Consider the following 16,358-nt stretch of genomic DNA (forward strand, 5'->3'; position numbering starts at 1 on the left):
GGTTTTGTTTTCCTAGAATTCACTGAATGGTTCGGGTTGGGAGGGGATTGTAAAAATCCTCTGGTTCCATGGGCAGGGAGAGCCCCCACTGTCCCAGGGTGCTCTGAGCTCCATCCAGCCCGGCCTGGGACATTTCCAGGGGGATCCAGGAGCAGCCACAGCTTCTCTGGGAAATCCATTCCACCCTCCCAGGAGGAAGAACTGAACCTGAATTTCCCCTCTTTGTTCGAACCCAATGACATTTCTCGCTGTTTGAGCGCTCGGAACTAAAACCTACTTAACCCTTTGCTTTCCCCCCTAACCCCTAGAGGCGGTGGGAAGGGGAAAATCCCCCCCTCTCCCCCGTTCCCTGCCCAGCCCGGCCATGGAGGGGGGAGTGCAGCTCCTGAACCGCGACGGGCACAGCATCTCTCACAACTCCAAGCGCCACTACCACGACGCCTTCGTGTGCATGAACCGCATGAGGCAGCGGGGGCTGCTCTGCGACATCGTCCTGCACGTGGCCACCAAGGAGATCAAAGCCCACAAGGTGGTGCTGGCTTCGTGCAGCCCCTACTTCCACGCCATGTTCACAAGCAAGTAGAGTCCTCTCGATGCCTTAAGTTTTGCTGTTCTGCTTTTGGGGGGTGGAGGGTGGAGGGGGGTGCGGTTTTCTGATGTGTTGAGGGTGATGAAGGTGTGACAGTCCTAGGCTGGAGGTGCTGGTTAGGGTATTAAACCATTTAGATGTTTCTCTCTGCAAAGAGAGAGAAAGGACAGCGACACACAAGGAGATCTTTGGGGAAAAAAAGGCCAAATTTATTGTACAGACAGTTTGGATTTAAAGTGTGTTAGTGCAGCCAGGACAGGACAATTGGGAAAAACATCCTTGGGACAGCACCTCAGGATGTGTCCCACGGCAAAGACACCAGGGGTTAATCTTTATTAATTCCACTCTGTTTTTCACCATATTCTCACCCTGGGAGACTCCTCCCTAACTGAAGCTGCAGTCAGCTTGTCAGCCTGGGAATGGAGCTGAGAGTCAGGAGAAATCCAGGCCTGAAAAAGAATTCCCAAGCTGGAATTCCCCAGCTCTCTGAATGTGTGTGTCCACAGTGGTGGAAATAAGACACACAGTTATGTGGTCCCCTCTCAGGATAGGAAAGAGACGAGTTTATTCTAAAACACACACACGAGTTTATTCTAAAACAACTCCAAAGACAGGATAAGGCTGATTGGATAATTGGGAAAACTCCCATGGGACAGCATTTCAGAATGGGTCCCACAGTCCACACCAGGTGTTGATCTTTATTGTGAATTCCATTCTGTTTTGACTGAGTTATCATCTTGGGAGAAATCCTCCCTAATTGAAGCTGAACAAACTATCAGCCTGGGAATGGAGCTGAGAGAGCAGGAAAAGCTCCAGCCCGAGAATGATTTTCCAGGCTGTAATTTTCCTAGCTCTCTAACAGTGTGTCCACACTATTCCAGTCGAAAACTCAAGGACAGTTTCTTCAAACTTCAGGCCCTAAGCATAAACAACGTGGACAGAGGAGGGCGGGTTCATGCAAATCAACCAAAACCTATAAAAATGTGAGGTTTTGTGTCCAAATTCTCCTTTGCTTCCATCTTGGAGCCATCCAGGCAGGGGCCACCACTGTGGCACTCGTACTGCTAGGGTGCTTTTGTAGGCCTCTCAATAAATACCCTTTTTATTCCCCTTAACTCTGTGGGTAGCCTCTGTTCCAGCTCCTCTAGGCATCACTCTCTTCCCCAGGGACAGGCTCACAGCCCTCCCCTCTCCAAATCCCCATCCCTGTTCTCACTGCCCTGCCCCTTTTATGTGTCATTTCTCTGAGCAATGCTGGGATATTCCTCATTTCACTGCTTTCCCTCAATCCCTTTTGGTCCTGGTGTCCCCCATCCTGCAGACCTGGCCCCCAGTCCCCAGAGCTGGCCAGGAAACCTTCCAAAAACGAACCACTTGTTCCATGCATGGTTAAATCCTCCATCTCACTCCCTTCCCTGATTCCCTTTGCCCACAGGGATCCTGGTACCCTTTCTCCTCTCCTGGCCTCCAATTCCTCCAGCTTCTCCTTGCTAAGAGCTGGGCAGAAAACCTCCCTGGGCTGGGATGTGGGGGTGGATGCAGCTCATTCCATGTTAAATCCTCCATTTCACTCCTTTCCATGATTCCCTTTGCCCTCAGCCCCTGCACAGGATCCTGGTGTCCTTTCCAGTCCTGGTCCCCATTCCCTGGAGCTGGACAGAAAACCCCCTTGGGCTGGGATGTGGATGCAGCTCATTCCACACATTCTCCTGTGGGGAAACAGCCCTGCTGGGGTTTGGTTTTTTTGTTTTTTTTTTCATTTTTGGTGTCCTTTGCCCCAGATGAGATGAGTGAGAGCCGCCAGACCCATGTGACACTGCATGACATCGACCCCCAGGCTCTGGAGCAGCTGGTGCAGTATGCCTACACGGCTGAGATCGTGGTGGGAGAGGGGAATGTGCAGGTAGGAGCTTTCCCCCAAATCCCCCTTCTCCACAAAGCTGTTCCTGTGCCACATTTGCCTCCCTGGGACTCCTCTCTCCTCCTGCTCAGCACTGCCAGCTGTTCCTGTGCTGGCAGCTGGATCTGCCAGTGGTCAGGGAATTTAGCTGCTTCCCTTCCCAGGGTGTCCCAGGGTGTCCCAGGGTGTCCCAGGGTGTTCCAGGTGTTCTTCCCAGCTGTTCTTTACCTTAGAAACCAGGAGTGCTCTGTCCTTTCTGTGCTTCTGTGCCTGGAGGTGCTCACCAAACCCTCTCTGCTCTTGGGTGAAAAATCCTTTCCTTGCCTTGCAAACTCCCTTTTCCCCCCTCCTTTCTTTTCCACTCTGCCAGACTCTTCTTCCTGCTGCCAGCCTGCTTCAGCTCAATGGTGTGAGGGATGCTTGCTGCAAGTTCCTGCTCAGCCAGCTCGACCCCTCCAACTGCCTGGGCATCCGGGGCTTTGCTGACACCCACTCCTGCAGCGACCTCCTCAAGTCTGCCCACAAGTACGTCCTCCAGCACTTCGTGGAGGTGTCCAAGACAGAGGAGTTCATGTTGCTGCCCCTTAAACAGGTGAGGCCCTGCTGGCAGTGTGGAGGTTTGGGTGCAGCAAAGCTTTTCCTGCTCTGTCTGTGAGGGAAAAGCCCCAGGGATCTGCTGAGGGGATGGGGTTTGGTCGGGGGTTGTACCCAGGTTTGGGGCTTTGGCCTCACTGTGCTCAGTGTGTGGGAAGAGCTCTGTCAGCAGGATGAATCCCATGGGAAATATGGATAGGAGGGTAGGACAGGGTCATTGTGGTCACTGGTGCTTGCCACGTGGGCTCTGAGCACACTGCCCTGGCTCTGGCAGCACAGCCCAGGGAAGAGGTGCTGGCTGCCCTGGGATGTTTAAATCAGCTCAGCTAATGTTCCTTGCTGGTCATCATGTGGTGCCAGTGTGGCTCATCTCCCTGGTCCTTGCTCTGTGTGTCCCTCAGCAGGACCAGACACCTCCTTCACCCCTTCCCGGGCCAGTGACAATGAGGGGAGGGTGTGACAATCACACACCTGCCCCTGCTGCAGCTCTGCAGCCCTTGGCAGGTGAAGGGACAGCTCTGGGAGCAGCCAGGAGGGCTCCTGGGTCTGTCCCAGGAAATATGGAAGGGACAAATGCCAGCAGAGCCATCTCCCTGATGCCACTGGCAGTGATGGGAATGGTCAGGAATTGCAGCAGCCTCGGCCACAGCATGGGGGGAATGGGGGAGGATGGTCAGAGATGTCCCCACAAAGCTGCACCTGCTGCTTTTGGGGCACCCAGTCACTGTTTGGACCCTCCCAGCACATCCAGGAGGCAGAGCTCTGCTGTTCCACTGTGCTGGGAGCTGGGAATGTCTCCTCTCCTCCCAGCCCACACCAACCTGCAGTGCCCTCCCCACCCCACCCTGCAGGTGCTGGACCTCATTTCCAGCGACAGCCTCAACGTGCCCTCGGAGGAGGAGGTGTACAGGGCTGTGCTCAGCTGGGTCAAACACGACGTGGACAGCAGGAGACAGCATGTGCCCAGGGTGAGAGTGCTGGGAAGGGGGGAAAGTGCTGGGAAAGGGCTGAGAGTGGACTGGGAATGGGGAGAGTGGGCTGGGAATGGGGGGGAAGTGTTGGGAAAGGGCTGAGAGTGGGCTGGGAATGGGGAGGGAGTCCTGGGAAGGGGGCCTGGTTCTCCCCACCATCTCTGAGTGCCTGGGCTGGGTGGGCACATGGCTGGAGGAAGCTGCAGGACGGGGCAGGTCCCTGTCCTACCATTTCCAGTCCAGGTTGGAAAGGACCTCAAATCCCATCTCATTCCTCCCTGCCATGGGCAGGGACACCTTCCACTGTCCCAGTTAGTCCAGCTTGGCCTCAAACACTTGAGCACTGGAGCAAGCCCAGGGCAACCTGTGCCAGAGCCCCACCACCCTCTGAGTGTGGAGTTCGTCCCTGATCTGTGACCTCAGCCTGTCTCCTTTTAGTTTAACCCTGTCCCCTTTCAGTTTAACCCCGTCTCCTTTAGTTTAATCCTATCCTATGTCCCAAGGCCTGCTCTGCTGTCCCCTTTTCGTTTAACCCCATTCCTTTTAGTTTAACCCTGTCCCCTTTTAGTTTAACTCTGTCCCCTTTAGATTAACCCTGTCCCCTTTTAGTTTAAGCCTGTCTCCTTTATTTTAACCCTATCTCCTTTTAGTTTAACCCTGTCCCATGTCCCAAGGCCTGCTCTGTTGTCCCCTTTTAGTTTAACCCTGTCCCCTGTCCCAAGGCCTGCTCTGCTGTCCCTTTTAGTTTAACCCTTTTCCCTTTAGTTTAATCCTGTCCCCTGTCCCAAGGCCTGCTCTGCTGTCCCCTGTCCCAAGGCCTGCTCTGCTGTCCCTTTTAGTTTAACCCTGACCCATGTCCCAAGGCCTGCTCTGCTGTCCCTTTAGTTTAACCCTGTCCCCTGTCCCAAGGCCTGCTCTGCTGTCCCTTTAGTTTAACCCTGTCCCCTGTCCCAAGGCCTGCTCTGCTGTCCCCCCCAGCTCATGAAATGTGTGCGGCTGCCGCTGCTGAGCCGGGATTTCCTCATGAGCAACGTGGACACGGAGCTGCTGGTGCGGCACCACTCGGAGTGCAAGGACCTGCTCATCGAGGCCCTCAAATATCACCTGATGCCCGAGCAGAGAGGGGTCCTGAGCAACAGCAGGACCCGGCCCCGGCGCTGTGAGGGGGCCAGCACCGTGCTCTTTGCTGTGGGTAAGGCCCTGCTGCTCCCAGCCCCGAATTCCAGCCTTATTCTGATTTTTTTGGGTTATGTTCGCTGATACTCTGCTGTGGGTAAGGCCCTGCTGCTCCCCACCTCAAATCCCAACCCTATCCTGATTTTTTTGGGTTATGTTTGCTGATACTGTGCTCTTCGCTGTGGGTAAGGCCCTGCTGCCCCCAGCCCTGAATTCCAGCCTTATTCTGATTTTCTTGGGTTATGTTCGCTGATACTCTGCTGTGGGTAAGGCCCTGCTGCTCCTCACCTCAAATCCCAACCCTATCCTGATTTTTTTGGGTTATGTTTGCTGATACTGTGCTCTTCGCTGTGGGTAAGGCCCTGCTGTCTCCAGCCCTGAATTCCAGCCTTGTTCTGATTTTTTTGGGTTATGTTTGCTGATACTCTGCCCTTTGCTGTGGGTAAGGCCCTGCTGCCCCCAGCCCTGAATTCCAGCCTTATTCTGATTTTTTTTGGGTTATGTTCACTGATAATCTGCTCTTCGCTGTGGGTAAGGCCCTGCTGCCCCCAGCCCCAAATCCCAGCCTTATCCCAATTTTTTTGGGCTATGTTTGCTGATACACGGTAAAGACTCTATAACTCGTGAGAAATGAGAGTTATAAAGCAGAATGCATTTATTCAGCGCTGAGGTGCACGGGGATAATTCCTCCCAAAGCGTGCACGCCGAAACTTCAAACTCCTGCTCTATTTATTCCCTAAAAGCCTAGGATTGCACAATACCCCTCATACATATTCATGCCTAGCCCCGCCTACCCTCGCTTTGTATTCAAATGAACCAAAAGTTCTTTTGTGCTCTCTCTTCCCCAATTCAAGGGTCTCTGATGAAGGCTTCCAAACTCTTCATCACACTTGAACTTTTCAACTTTGTCTCCGGAGCGTCTGAGCCTTTTGGGCACATTCCACACCTTGAGATTGGTTCTTGCCGTTTTAAAGTTTTGCGTTTATCACCCCTCACCCTATTCGCAAGCTCTCCGTTCATCACAAACCACTCTCCCTTCTCCCCCCGATTTCTGTAAATTGTAAATTCGTAAAAATAATTAGAAATTAGCAAACACCAGGCATTCCTCACGGTGTTGATTTTTCATGAGCTTATTCCTTCCCCCTCCATTCCCTACCTGATGGCTCCCCGAGCAGGTGGAGGGAGCCTGTTTGCCATCCACGGCGACTGCGAGGCGTACGACACGCGCACGGACCGCTGGCACATGGTGGCCTCCATGTCCACCCGCAGGGCCCGCGTGGGCGTGGCGGCCATTGGCAACAAGCTCTACGCCGTGGGAGGGTAAGGGGGGCACGGCAGGGTGGCACGGGGCTGTTGTGGGGGCATGGATGGTCAGCAGGGCATCCCGGAGTCAGTGTGAGCCCAGGCTCTGGGGTAGCCATGGAACAGCACCTTCCCTGTGCTGGTTGCCTCCTGGATTGGGGTGTTTCCCCCTCGTTTTATTCAGAACCCCAGGTTGGTTTGGGTTGGAAGCTTAAATCTCATCTCATCCCACCCCGTGCCGTGGGCAGGGACACCTTCCAGCATCCCAGCTCACTCCAAACCCCACCCAGCCTGGACGCTTCCAGCTTCTCTCTGAGCAGCCTCTTGTCCCCTTCTCCCCTTTGCAGCTACGATGGGACCTCTGACCTGGCCACGGTGGAGTCCTACGACCCTGTCACCAACTCCTGGCAGCCCGAGGTGTCCATGGGCACCAGGAGGAGCTGCCTGGGCGTGGCAGCCCTTCACGGGCTCCTCTATGCTGCTGGGGGGTACGATGGGGCCTCGTGCCTCAACAGGTAAGGATTGCCTTGCTCCAGCCCTCCCTGCTGCTGCATGCACTGTCCTCGGAGCTGGGAGCCCTTCAGTAAATGTTTTGCAACTCAGCTCCTTCTTCCAGTGGGAAAATCCTCCCACTTTGCTGCCCTCTGTCCCAACAGAGCCCAGCCTGTGCCAGTTCCTCCCTCTGTTCCACCCCATCTATCCCCATCTCCTTGCGTGGACACAGGTCCCTGAGCTGTGACCTGGGCTTTTCCAGTGTCCCACCTTTTGTCCCTGTGTCCCTGAGCCGTGACCTGGGCTTTTCCAGTGTCCCACCTTTTGTCCCTGTGTCCTTGAGCCGTGACCTGGGCTTTTCCAGTGTCCCACCTTTTGTCCCTGTGTCCTTGAGCCGTGACCTGGGCTTTTCCAGTGTCCCACCTTTTGTCCCTGTGTCCCTGAGCCGTGACCTGGGCTTTTCCAGTGTCCCACCTTTTGTCCCTGTGTCCCTGAGCTGTGACCTGGGCTTTTCCAGTGTCCCACCTTTTGTCCCCGTGTCCAGGAACCGTGACCTGGGCTTTTCCAGTGTCCCACCTTTTGTCCCTGTGTCCCTGCAGTGCAGAGAGGTACGACCCCCTGACAGGCACCTGGACCTCCATCGCTGCCATGAGCACCCGGAGGCGCTATGTCCGTGTGGCCACGCTCGGTGGGTGCTGCCAGGGGGGCTGGGGGGACCCAAAAATTGTTCCCTTCTAGTCTGGGGCAAGGGGCTGCCTGTGGGTGATCGCCTGTCCCTGGAAAGGAAGGGACAGCCTGGTGCACCGTGGAAGCAGGACAATCCTTTCAGTGATGATCCCAGCCCCACTCTCACCCCTGCTGGATCTCCCTGGGGATGTTTCCCACCTGTCCCAGTGTCCCCGTGCCTGTCCCCTGCCCTGCTCTCGGCCCTCAGCTCTCGCTGCTGACTGTGAGCTTCCCTCCCCTCCATCCCCAGCTCCTCCTGAGCCTGCCACAGCCGATCCTGGCATTCCCCTGCTCTTAAAATACCCCGGGGCTCCGGCAGGGAGCACTGGCAGCTCCCTAGAGGAGGCCAAGAAGCAGAGGGAGAAGCAGAAGGAGCTCTCTGGGAAGCTTTGCCGAGGAGCTGCCCGAAGGGGAGGGATCCGGGCTGGCCGTGCTGGGAGGAGCTGGTGAGGCTCAGCCTGGACCTGTGTGGGCACCCCCAGAGTGGCCCCCGTGACGTTGTGGGGGGCTGTGCTGGGACAGGGACGTGTCTTTAGCTCATCCCTGTGCTTCTGTGGCTGTTTTTGCAGAAGGCAACCTCTATGCAGTCGGGGGCTACGACAGCTCGTCACACTTAGCCACGGTGGAGAAGTACGAGCCCCAGGTAAATACAGGAGATTTGGGTGACTCTTCTGCTTCTCCTCTGTTCAGGGGTGCCTGGAAGGCTTTAACCCACCATGCATGGCTGTGAGGTGAGGGGGATCAGCAGGGACAGGGTGCAATCCTGAGCAAAATGACCCAGAGCTCCTCTGTGAGAGCTCTCTGTGAGGTTTTGGCCACCAAAAGAGCCTCTGTCCCCATTGTCTGTAGTCCTGTAGGGATCCCATCCATGCCCTGAGCTGTTCCCAGCTCCCAGCTGAGCTCCTGCTCACTGCACACCCAGCCTGGGCAGCGTGGCAGGCTGGGGACATGTGCCCTGTGCCCGGGGACACACAGCTCTGCTCCAGCAGGACGATCAAAGGGAAGGTCCTGGAGGCTTTTCCTGAGCTGCAAACGCCCAGATGCACTCACACAGATTGGAAATAGATCCAGCTCAACCCCTGTGGCTGGGCTGGCATTCAGCTGGGACACAACTGGTGGCCCAGGGGATTTCTGTGCCCCTGGGGTGGCTCCTGCCAGCTGCTGCTCTTCTCTCCAGACAGCAGAAATTCCTCCTGGGAACTGGGGCAGAGAGGAAAGAACTGAGATCCCCCAAAAGCGTTTCCATGGCAGGAGCAGTGTGGTGAGAGCAGGACTGCTCTGGCAGGGGTGTGTGGGGAATGCCCCGTGGATGCTGAGAGGTTTTTGCTGTCCCCAGATGAACACCTGGAGCCCCATTGCCAACATGCTGAGCCGCCGGAGCAGCGCGGGCGTGGCCGTGCTCGAGGGGATGCTCTACGTGGCTGGTGGCAATGATGGCACCAGTTGCCTTAACTCTGTGGAGCGTTACAACCCCAAATCCAACACCTGGGAGAGCGTGGCCCCCATGAACATCCGCAGGTAAGGGGGGGCTGGGTCCCCTCTGCAGCCTCAGGAGCGGGGAGCCCACCTGGCTGTGCCTCACAAGCCATAAAACACAGGCACAGCACGGGGGTTTAGGGCTTTTGTGGCTGGCTCACCACGCTCCTGCTGTGCTCAGAGGGGTTGGAGGGTGTGCCAGGAGGGCACAGCAGGGATATTCTGCAGAGGGATTTATCCTCAGCAGTTTGTGTGGCCATAAAGGACCAGGGGTTGATCTGGCTGAGCCCACGGAGATGCTGCTGGGCTGTGGGGGAAATTAAGGCTTGCAAGTCCGAGGATTTTGGGCTCAGAGATTTTGGTATTAGATGAGGTTTGGTATTAGATGAGGTTTGGTATTAGATGAGGTTTGAAATTTGATGAGTTTTGGAATATGATAAGGTTTGGTATTGGATAAGGTTTGATAATAGATGAAGTTTGGTATTTGATGAAGTTTGGAATTTTACAAAGTTTGGTATTTGATAAGGTTTGGTATTAGATGAGGTTCGATATTAGATGAGGTTTGGTATTTGATGAGGTTTGATATTAGATGAGGTTTGGTATTGGATAAGGTTTGGTATTTGATAAGGTTTGGTATTAGATGAGGTTTGGTATTAGATAAGGTTTGGTATTGGATAAGGTTTGATATTAGATGAAGTTTGATATTAGATGAGGTTTGGTATTAGAGGAGGTTTGGTATTTGATAAGGTTTGATATTAGATGAGGTTTGGTATTTGATGAGGTCTGGTATTAGATGATGTTTGACAGTGTCAGAGTGAAGGGGGCCATCTGTGGCTCCGTGCCTGTTTGTGCCCCCATAGTTCACTTTCAGGGGGTGTTTTGGGGGCTGTTTTTGGGGCTGCTGGAGCTCTGAGCAGCTCCCCCCACACCTCCCACCCTCACCCCTGTGTCCTCTGCTCCCCCCTTCCAGGAGCACCCACGACCTGGTGGCCATGGACGGGTGGCTTTATGCCGTGGGAGGCAACGACGGCAGCTCCAGCCTGAACTCCATCGAGAAGTACAACCCCCGCACCAACAAGTGGGTGGCGGCTTCGTGCATGTTCACCCGCCGGAGCAGCGTGGGGGTGGCCGTGCTGGAGCTGCTCAACTTCCCCCCTCCCTCCTCTCCCACCCTCTCCGTGTCCTCCACGAGCCTTTGACACCGAGCCCGGTCGTGCCTCAGCCCCAGGGGACAGCTGAGCAGGGAGCACGGACCCCACAGACCCCACAGACCTCGTGGGGACACCTCTGGGGACACCAAATGTGCTCCCAGGCTTCCCAGAGCGGGCTCTCCCTCTGGCCAGACTCATCCAGCATCCCCCCAACCCCAAAAAAAAAAAAAAGCTCCTTTGGGCAGGGGGGGAACCTGAAACCATTGATTGCTGCTTCTGGGATTGCCACGCTCCAGCCGTGCCACCGGGCACTGCCAGCCCCGTGGTGGCTCTGGGGACACGGCCAGTGTGCCACCCTGAATGTCACTGTAGCCAAACTCAGCCCCAGGCTGCGTGCTCTGCTCTGAGGGTGTCTCTTTGATGCCTTAACCACACCAAGAGAAGATCTCAGCTCCTGCAGGATGGGGAGGGTCAGAGGCAAAGCTCCCTGACCCCTCCAGTGCTCCCCTGACCCACCGAGGTGCCACTCCTGGGGAGTGCAGGTGGCCAGGGGGCGACCTTGGTGCCATGGCTGCTGTGGCTGGCCCAGCTCCAGGCCTTGGACTCTGCACGTGGTCCTGGGAATGGCCTGGCCTGTTTGCTGCTCCCCTCTCTGCAAAGCAGACTCTGGGTTTGTGGGAAGGAATCAGGTCTTGGAAAAAGAACAGCTCAGCCTTCTGAACGAGGAGGATTGCCTGGCATTACTTTGTTGGGTATTAATTTTTTTGCCTTTTTTTTTTTTTTTTTTTCATTTGAACGCTAATATGACTTCATATCCCTTTATTTTTTACACTGCCCTGGTATTCCCCATCCCCTCTGCTCTCCAGGCAGCAGAAGGGATGCAGTTCCTTTTCTCATTACTTGAGGAGATGATTCCTGTGCCCTGGAAAAAGTTCTCTCTGCATGGGTGGGGTGTGTGCGTGTGTGAGATGCCAAAAGCAGCACGGGAGGGACCATTCCCAATCAACGACTCCCCGGCAATTAAACAACCACCCTAATGAACTAAAGGTTGGCTAAATTAGCACAGTAAGGCCTGTCCTGGAGGCAGGCCCCCGTGGTGTGGTGTTTTCAGGGTGTGCTGTGTGTGTGTGAGCTGAGGCACAGACCAGGTGCTCTCCACACCACAGAGGAACGACTCAACCACTGGTACCTCATGTTCAAATGTAGCATTGGAAATCTGCTCCAGCTCTTTGCAACTCATCCCTTTCTCCCTTTTTTTCCACCCCTGCTCTCCAGTTCTCACTCACAGAACTCAGATTTCACTCCTGTGGTACTTGTGGGGCTGAATTTTTGAGTAGCAAGAGATTTCTCCTTTTTTTGGGGGGGGGGGGTGAAAGAAGAGTTTAAAATGAGACAGGGACTCCCCAACTTTCAGATCCTTTTCTTGGCAGTCTGATTTTCCCTGGACAGGTGCCTGCAGGTTTTCCAAGCCCACTCACAGTGCCTCACCTTGTACACCTGGAATTCCCAGCAGCTTCTGAAAACCAGGGCTGCTTCCCCCTCTGGCCTCTCCCCGAGCACAGCCTGAGCTTCTCAGGCTGAGGAGGATTTTTTGACTTTTGGAACAATCTCTAAATCTTCTTTTTGTCCCTTTCTCACTGCCCCAGCCTGTCACAGCTCAGAGCTCTCCTGTTTCCCTGTCCTGCAGAGGACCCTGTGAGTGTCCAGGCTCTGCAGTTGTTTCCTGCCCCAGGAAGGTCAGAGGAATCTGCTTGGTGCAAAAAAAATGCTGAAATCAGTGAGATCTGCTCTGTTTCGTGCATGTGCCTCCACCCATGCGAGCTCTCAACCCTTCCCATCCCATTCCTGAAACCAACATCAGGATTTTCCTGCTGGGCTCACATCAGGGTGTCCCTGGCTCCAGGATCAGCCCAAAATCCCCATGGAGAGGTGGAAGGGGCTGGTGCTGGGCTTGGCCCAAGGTGCTGAGGAGCTCAGGAGGAGCCAGGGATGGAAGGGGAGTGGAGGAAACAGAGAATTTCCACCTGGGAATGAGACGTGGCAGTGCCCCAGCTGAGGGAAGAGGGAGCTGTGCCTTGGGAGCAAAACCTGAGGGAAGGGAGAAGTGCAGCAGCAGAGGAGAATTTTGGTGCCAAGTTCCCTTGGCCTCCACGTGAAGCTTGAGTGGTCTGAAAATCGTGTGTGGTGCTGTCCTGCACCAGGGACAGGGACAGGGGGACTCCTGTCCCCCCTGGCTGGGTCCTGAGCAATATCCCACTGAGCCTGAGCCATGGAAACCCAGCCAGGAGGAGCCTCTTGTCTCTGCTGCCCCAACTATGCAGCTGGAAGGAAAGGGCAAAACAATTCCCCAGCAATTCCTCAATAATTCCCCAATAATTCCCCAATAATTCCCCAATAATTCCCAAGCAATTCCCCAACAATTCCTCAACAATTCCCCAATAATTCCCCAATAATTCCTCAACAATTCCTCAATAATTCCCCAATAATTCCTCAACAATTCCCCAGCATCTCCCGGGGGTCCCGAGCCCCCTGACCCACACTGTGTGGACACGAGGTGTCAGCACCTGCCCTGGGAGATTTGGAGATTCCAGGGTGGGATTGCTCCTGGTGCTGCACGTCCCCTGCCGAGCAGCAGGAGGAGGAGGAGGAGGAGGAGGAGGAGGAGGAGGAGGAGGGCTCGGAGGGGACGCGTGTCTGTCTGTCTGTCTGTCTGTGTGTAGCAACCCTGTGTGAGGGGAGGAGAACAACTCTGTGTGGCTTCCCTGCCAGTTTTTAGTCCGTGCTGTCTCACCTGAGATGTTCCTTGTCTGAATTCCCAATCGAGCAGCGTCCCCCAAACCAGGGGGGCTCCAGCTCTGGGGGATTTTCCCAGCAGGGCCAGGCAGGAACCCCTGCCCTGATGTGGGGGCAGAGCTCCCTTGGCCTCCCTGCTGGGCACACCTGGTCCAGATCCATGTCCAAGCGTTGTCACTTTGATTTCTCTGTAATTTATTTATGTGGAACTCTGTTTCTCTGAATTTTTTGCACTACATGGGGCTGGGGAGGGGATCCAAGCAATAGAAGCCAACGTGTACAATAAATAAAGACGTTTTCTTGGATACTGGATCCTGCCTCGTGCATCCTTTCCCTGGCTGCTCCCTGCTTCCCAGGGGGGGTTTGGGACCCCCAGACAGAGGATGCACTGCTCTGCATCTGCCTGAGCAGCCAGGGGAGTCCAGGTTGTGCCAGGGGAGGGTTTGGGATGGAGATCAGGGAAAGGATTTCCCCCAAAGGGTGGTGGGCACTGCTGGGCTCCCCAGGAAAGGGGTCCAAGAGATCCAGGAGGATTTGGACAACGCTCCCAGGGACAGGGTGGGGTTCCTGGGGGGGCGGGTCTGGGCAGGGCCTGGGGTTGGACTCGGATTTAGTGGGATGTGATGCCTTGGGATGTGATTCTGTGAGATCTGGGGGTCCCTGCTCCAGGGGTTTGCTCAGAGCTCCCACCCAGAGCCCAGCTGGGACTGGCCCTGCTGCTGGGGGTGTTGGTACAAGAGGCCAGAGGGGCCCAGACCAGTTTGGAGGGCTCTGCTGTGGCACAGCCGAGTTAAAATGAAGTTTTTTTATACCCAGTCCCAGCCCCAGGCTCAGCTGAAGGTGTTGAGGGCCTGGGTGGGTGTGGGGGGTGCTTTGTATTCCCAGTGGGAATTCGGTGCTGGGAGTGTCACCCTGCCCTTATCCCAGGACAAAGTTGCTGCTGGTGCTGGAAACCTCTGGGAAAAACCCCAGAGGCTCCAGGGCCAGGCTCATTTACACCTCTCCTGCCGTAAAACCCCAGTTCAGCCTCCCCAGAGCTCCCAGTGCTGCTGGGAGCTTTCCTGCAGCGGGGAGGAGAAGCAGAGGAGGAACCTCGTGCTGCCCTTTGAAACTTTCCAACTTCCTGATGTGAATTCTCTCTATTTTTTGATCCAGACTTTTCTGTTCGCTTCTCCCACCCTCAGCCCGTCCCTGTGTGCCCAGGGAGGGAATTCTGAGCCCTTTCCATGGAGCAGGGAATGAAGGAGCAGCAGGAGCAGCCTGGCACCAGCCCTGGGGCCCGAGGGGGAGCAGGAATTCCTGGCCTGGCTGCAGCCCCTCGTGTCCCCTTTCCTGCTGCTCCTGCTCCTGCTTTGGCTCCTATAAATAACTGCTGAGCTCCAAAAACCTCCCTGGAGTTCTGCTTCCCTCCAGTTCAGGCTCTCCTGGAAGCAGAACCATGTGCCAGACCCGTCCTCAGCCACCGGTGCCACCTGGCCCTGCCAGCCCTGGTGGTGTCACTGCTGTCCCAGTGAGCAAACAGGGACAAGGACCTGTGACAGCAGCAGCAGCAGCAGCTGAGCCCCTGCTCCGAGCTGGGAGATTTCATTTAGGAGGAGCAGGCTTGTGGTCACAGCCTGAGCACGTTAGCCACGGCTCCCAGCAGGAATTAAATCACATTTTTCCTGCTCAAAGCACAGCTGGGGCTGTTGGCTGCAGTGGCTGAGCTCGGCCAGGAGGTGCTGGGCTGCTGCTTTGTTGGGCCATGAAAATCAGGGAATTTGTGGTGGGGGCTCTGTGCTTTGCTGGGCCAGGAAGGGTTAATGGATTCTGGGCTGAAAGGGGAGGGGGATAAAGGAGCCAGAGATGGGGAGAAATTTTATGGCACATCCAGTTCTCAGCTGCTCTCTCCTGGCGAGGGTGGCCTGACCGTGCAATCCCTTTTTTTGGGGAATATTTTGTTGCACAAACGGGAACAGCCCAGCACAGCCTGTGTGACCATCAGCCCCAGCCTGATTCCAGCAGATTCTCCAGGAAAACCTCTCAGAGCCCTCCTAAAATAACGTGGAGATGTTTAACACACCCTTCACGGTGCTTCTTGTGTTATTTATATTCAATAAATCTGAATTTATTTTTTTCAAAAGAGCCATCAACTCTATTAGTTTGACAAGACCTGATTCCCACAGCCCCGTGTTGATTTGTATTAATTAACTTCTCCTCCTGTAATTCTCAAAGTTAATCCAACTCCCTCACAGCTGTTACATCATTTTCCCAGGAATTGCTGTCAACTGGCAACCCCATAATTACCAGGGTGGTTTTTTTTACCCATGGAAACACTGATATCCCTGTTAAATTATGCAATTTCTTTGCAAATTCCGTGGTGCTGCAAGACTGAACTGCAGCAGCCACCCAAGCCCTTTGTGTTCAGCCCTTTCAAACTTTCTGAACGTGAATTCTCTCGATTTTTTTGACCCAGAGCATTCAAGTTTTGTGCTTACTTCTTCCACCCGAAAAATGAAAAGGGTTTCTCGTTTCCTATGGCTGTAATTCCTGGGGGTTTTTATTCAGCACAGAAATACTGAGTCTGCATTTACCTTTTGTCATGAACTTCTCATTTTTATTGTTTATATTTCCATGCAGTGAGGCATGGTCACAGCACGGTCAGAAATCTTCCGTTTGCTTCCTTTAAAAGCGTTATTTCTACAAATACTCTTTTTTTTTTTTTTGCTGCTCATGCACATCTCCTTTGCTTCTTTCCATCCATTATCCATCATCCCTAGATTTTGATTAGTGTCCCCTGTCTGATACTTTTATCCTGCTGCCCATTGATTTTAGAGAGGGGATCCCTGGGAGAATTTGGGGTAAAAGAGAGGGGATCCCATGGGGAGTTTGGGGTAAAAGAAATGGGATCCCATGGGGAGTTTGGGATAAAATATTTCAATTTTGTATCTTTAACCCCTCCGGGAACGGGGGCAGCCTTTGGAACCCTTGGACCGCAGCAACCCCGGAGATTTTTGTTAATGCTTAAACAGCAACCGCCGACTTTATCTCGCTCCATCCTTATCTCCGCGCTCTCGGCGGCCGAATTCCATTCGGGAAAACGCTCCGGGATGGATTTCCCGGCGGCTGCGGCTCCGTGCCCCCGGGGGATCGGGAAGATTCGGGAATACCGGTGGTGAATCGGGAATACCCCGGGGGCTCGGGAATGC

At 54.7% G+C, this 16,358-nt stretch overlaps 1 protein-coding gene across 1 annotated transcript; it reads left to right on the forward strand.

Annotated features, from left to right (window-relative positions):
- The first annotated feature begins 226 nt into the window (after positions 1-226).
- KLHL17 (kelch like family member 17) lies at positions 227-10,971 on the forward strand. The gene is made up of 11 exons (XM_088178647.1): positions 227-575; positions 2,371-2,492; positions 2,860-3,081; positions 3,935-4,051; positions 5,033-5,246; positions 6,406-6,550; positions 6,880-7,047; positions 7,624-7,712; positions 8,320-8,393; positions 9,087-9,268; positions 10,197-10,971. Exons 1-11 carry the CDS (start codon positions 365-367, stop codon positions 10,423-10,425), a joined length of 1,773 nt encoding a protein of 590 aa, XP_088034773.1. The 5' UTR covers positions 227-364; the 3' UTR covers positions 10,426-10,971.
- The last annotated feature ends 5,387 nt before the right edge of the window (positions 10,972-16,358 follow it).

Source organism: Sturnus vulgaris, chromosome 25, assembly GCF_052056855.1.
Source record: "Sturnus vulgaris isolate bStuVul1 chromosome 25, bStuVul1.hap1, whole genome shotgun sequence".
Classification (NCBI taxonomy): domain Eukaryota; kingdom Metazoa; phylum Chordata; class Aves; order Passeriformes; family Sturnidae; genus Sturnus; species Sturnus vulgaris.

Bases quoted from the DNA above. Each gene is read 5' to 3' on its own strand.
- KLHL17 (XM_088178647.1), top strand. From the start codon at position 365: ATGGAGGGGGGAGTGCAGCTCCTGAACCGCGACGGGCACAGCATCTCT. The intron at 7,048-7,623 runs GTAAGGATTGCC...GTGTCCCTGCAG, and splicing joins GGGGCCTCGTGCCTCAACAG to TGCAGAGAGGTACGACCCCC. The intron at 8,394-9,086 runs GTAAATACAGGA...TGCTGTCCCCAG, and splicing joins TGGAGAAGTACGAGCCCCAG to ATGAACACCTGGAGCCCCAT.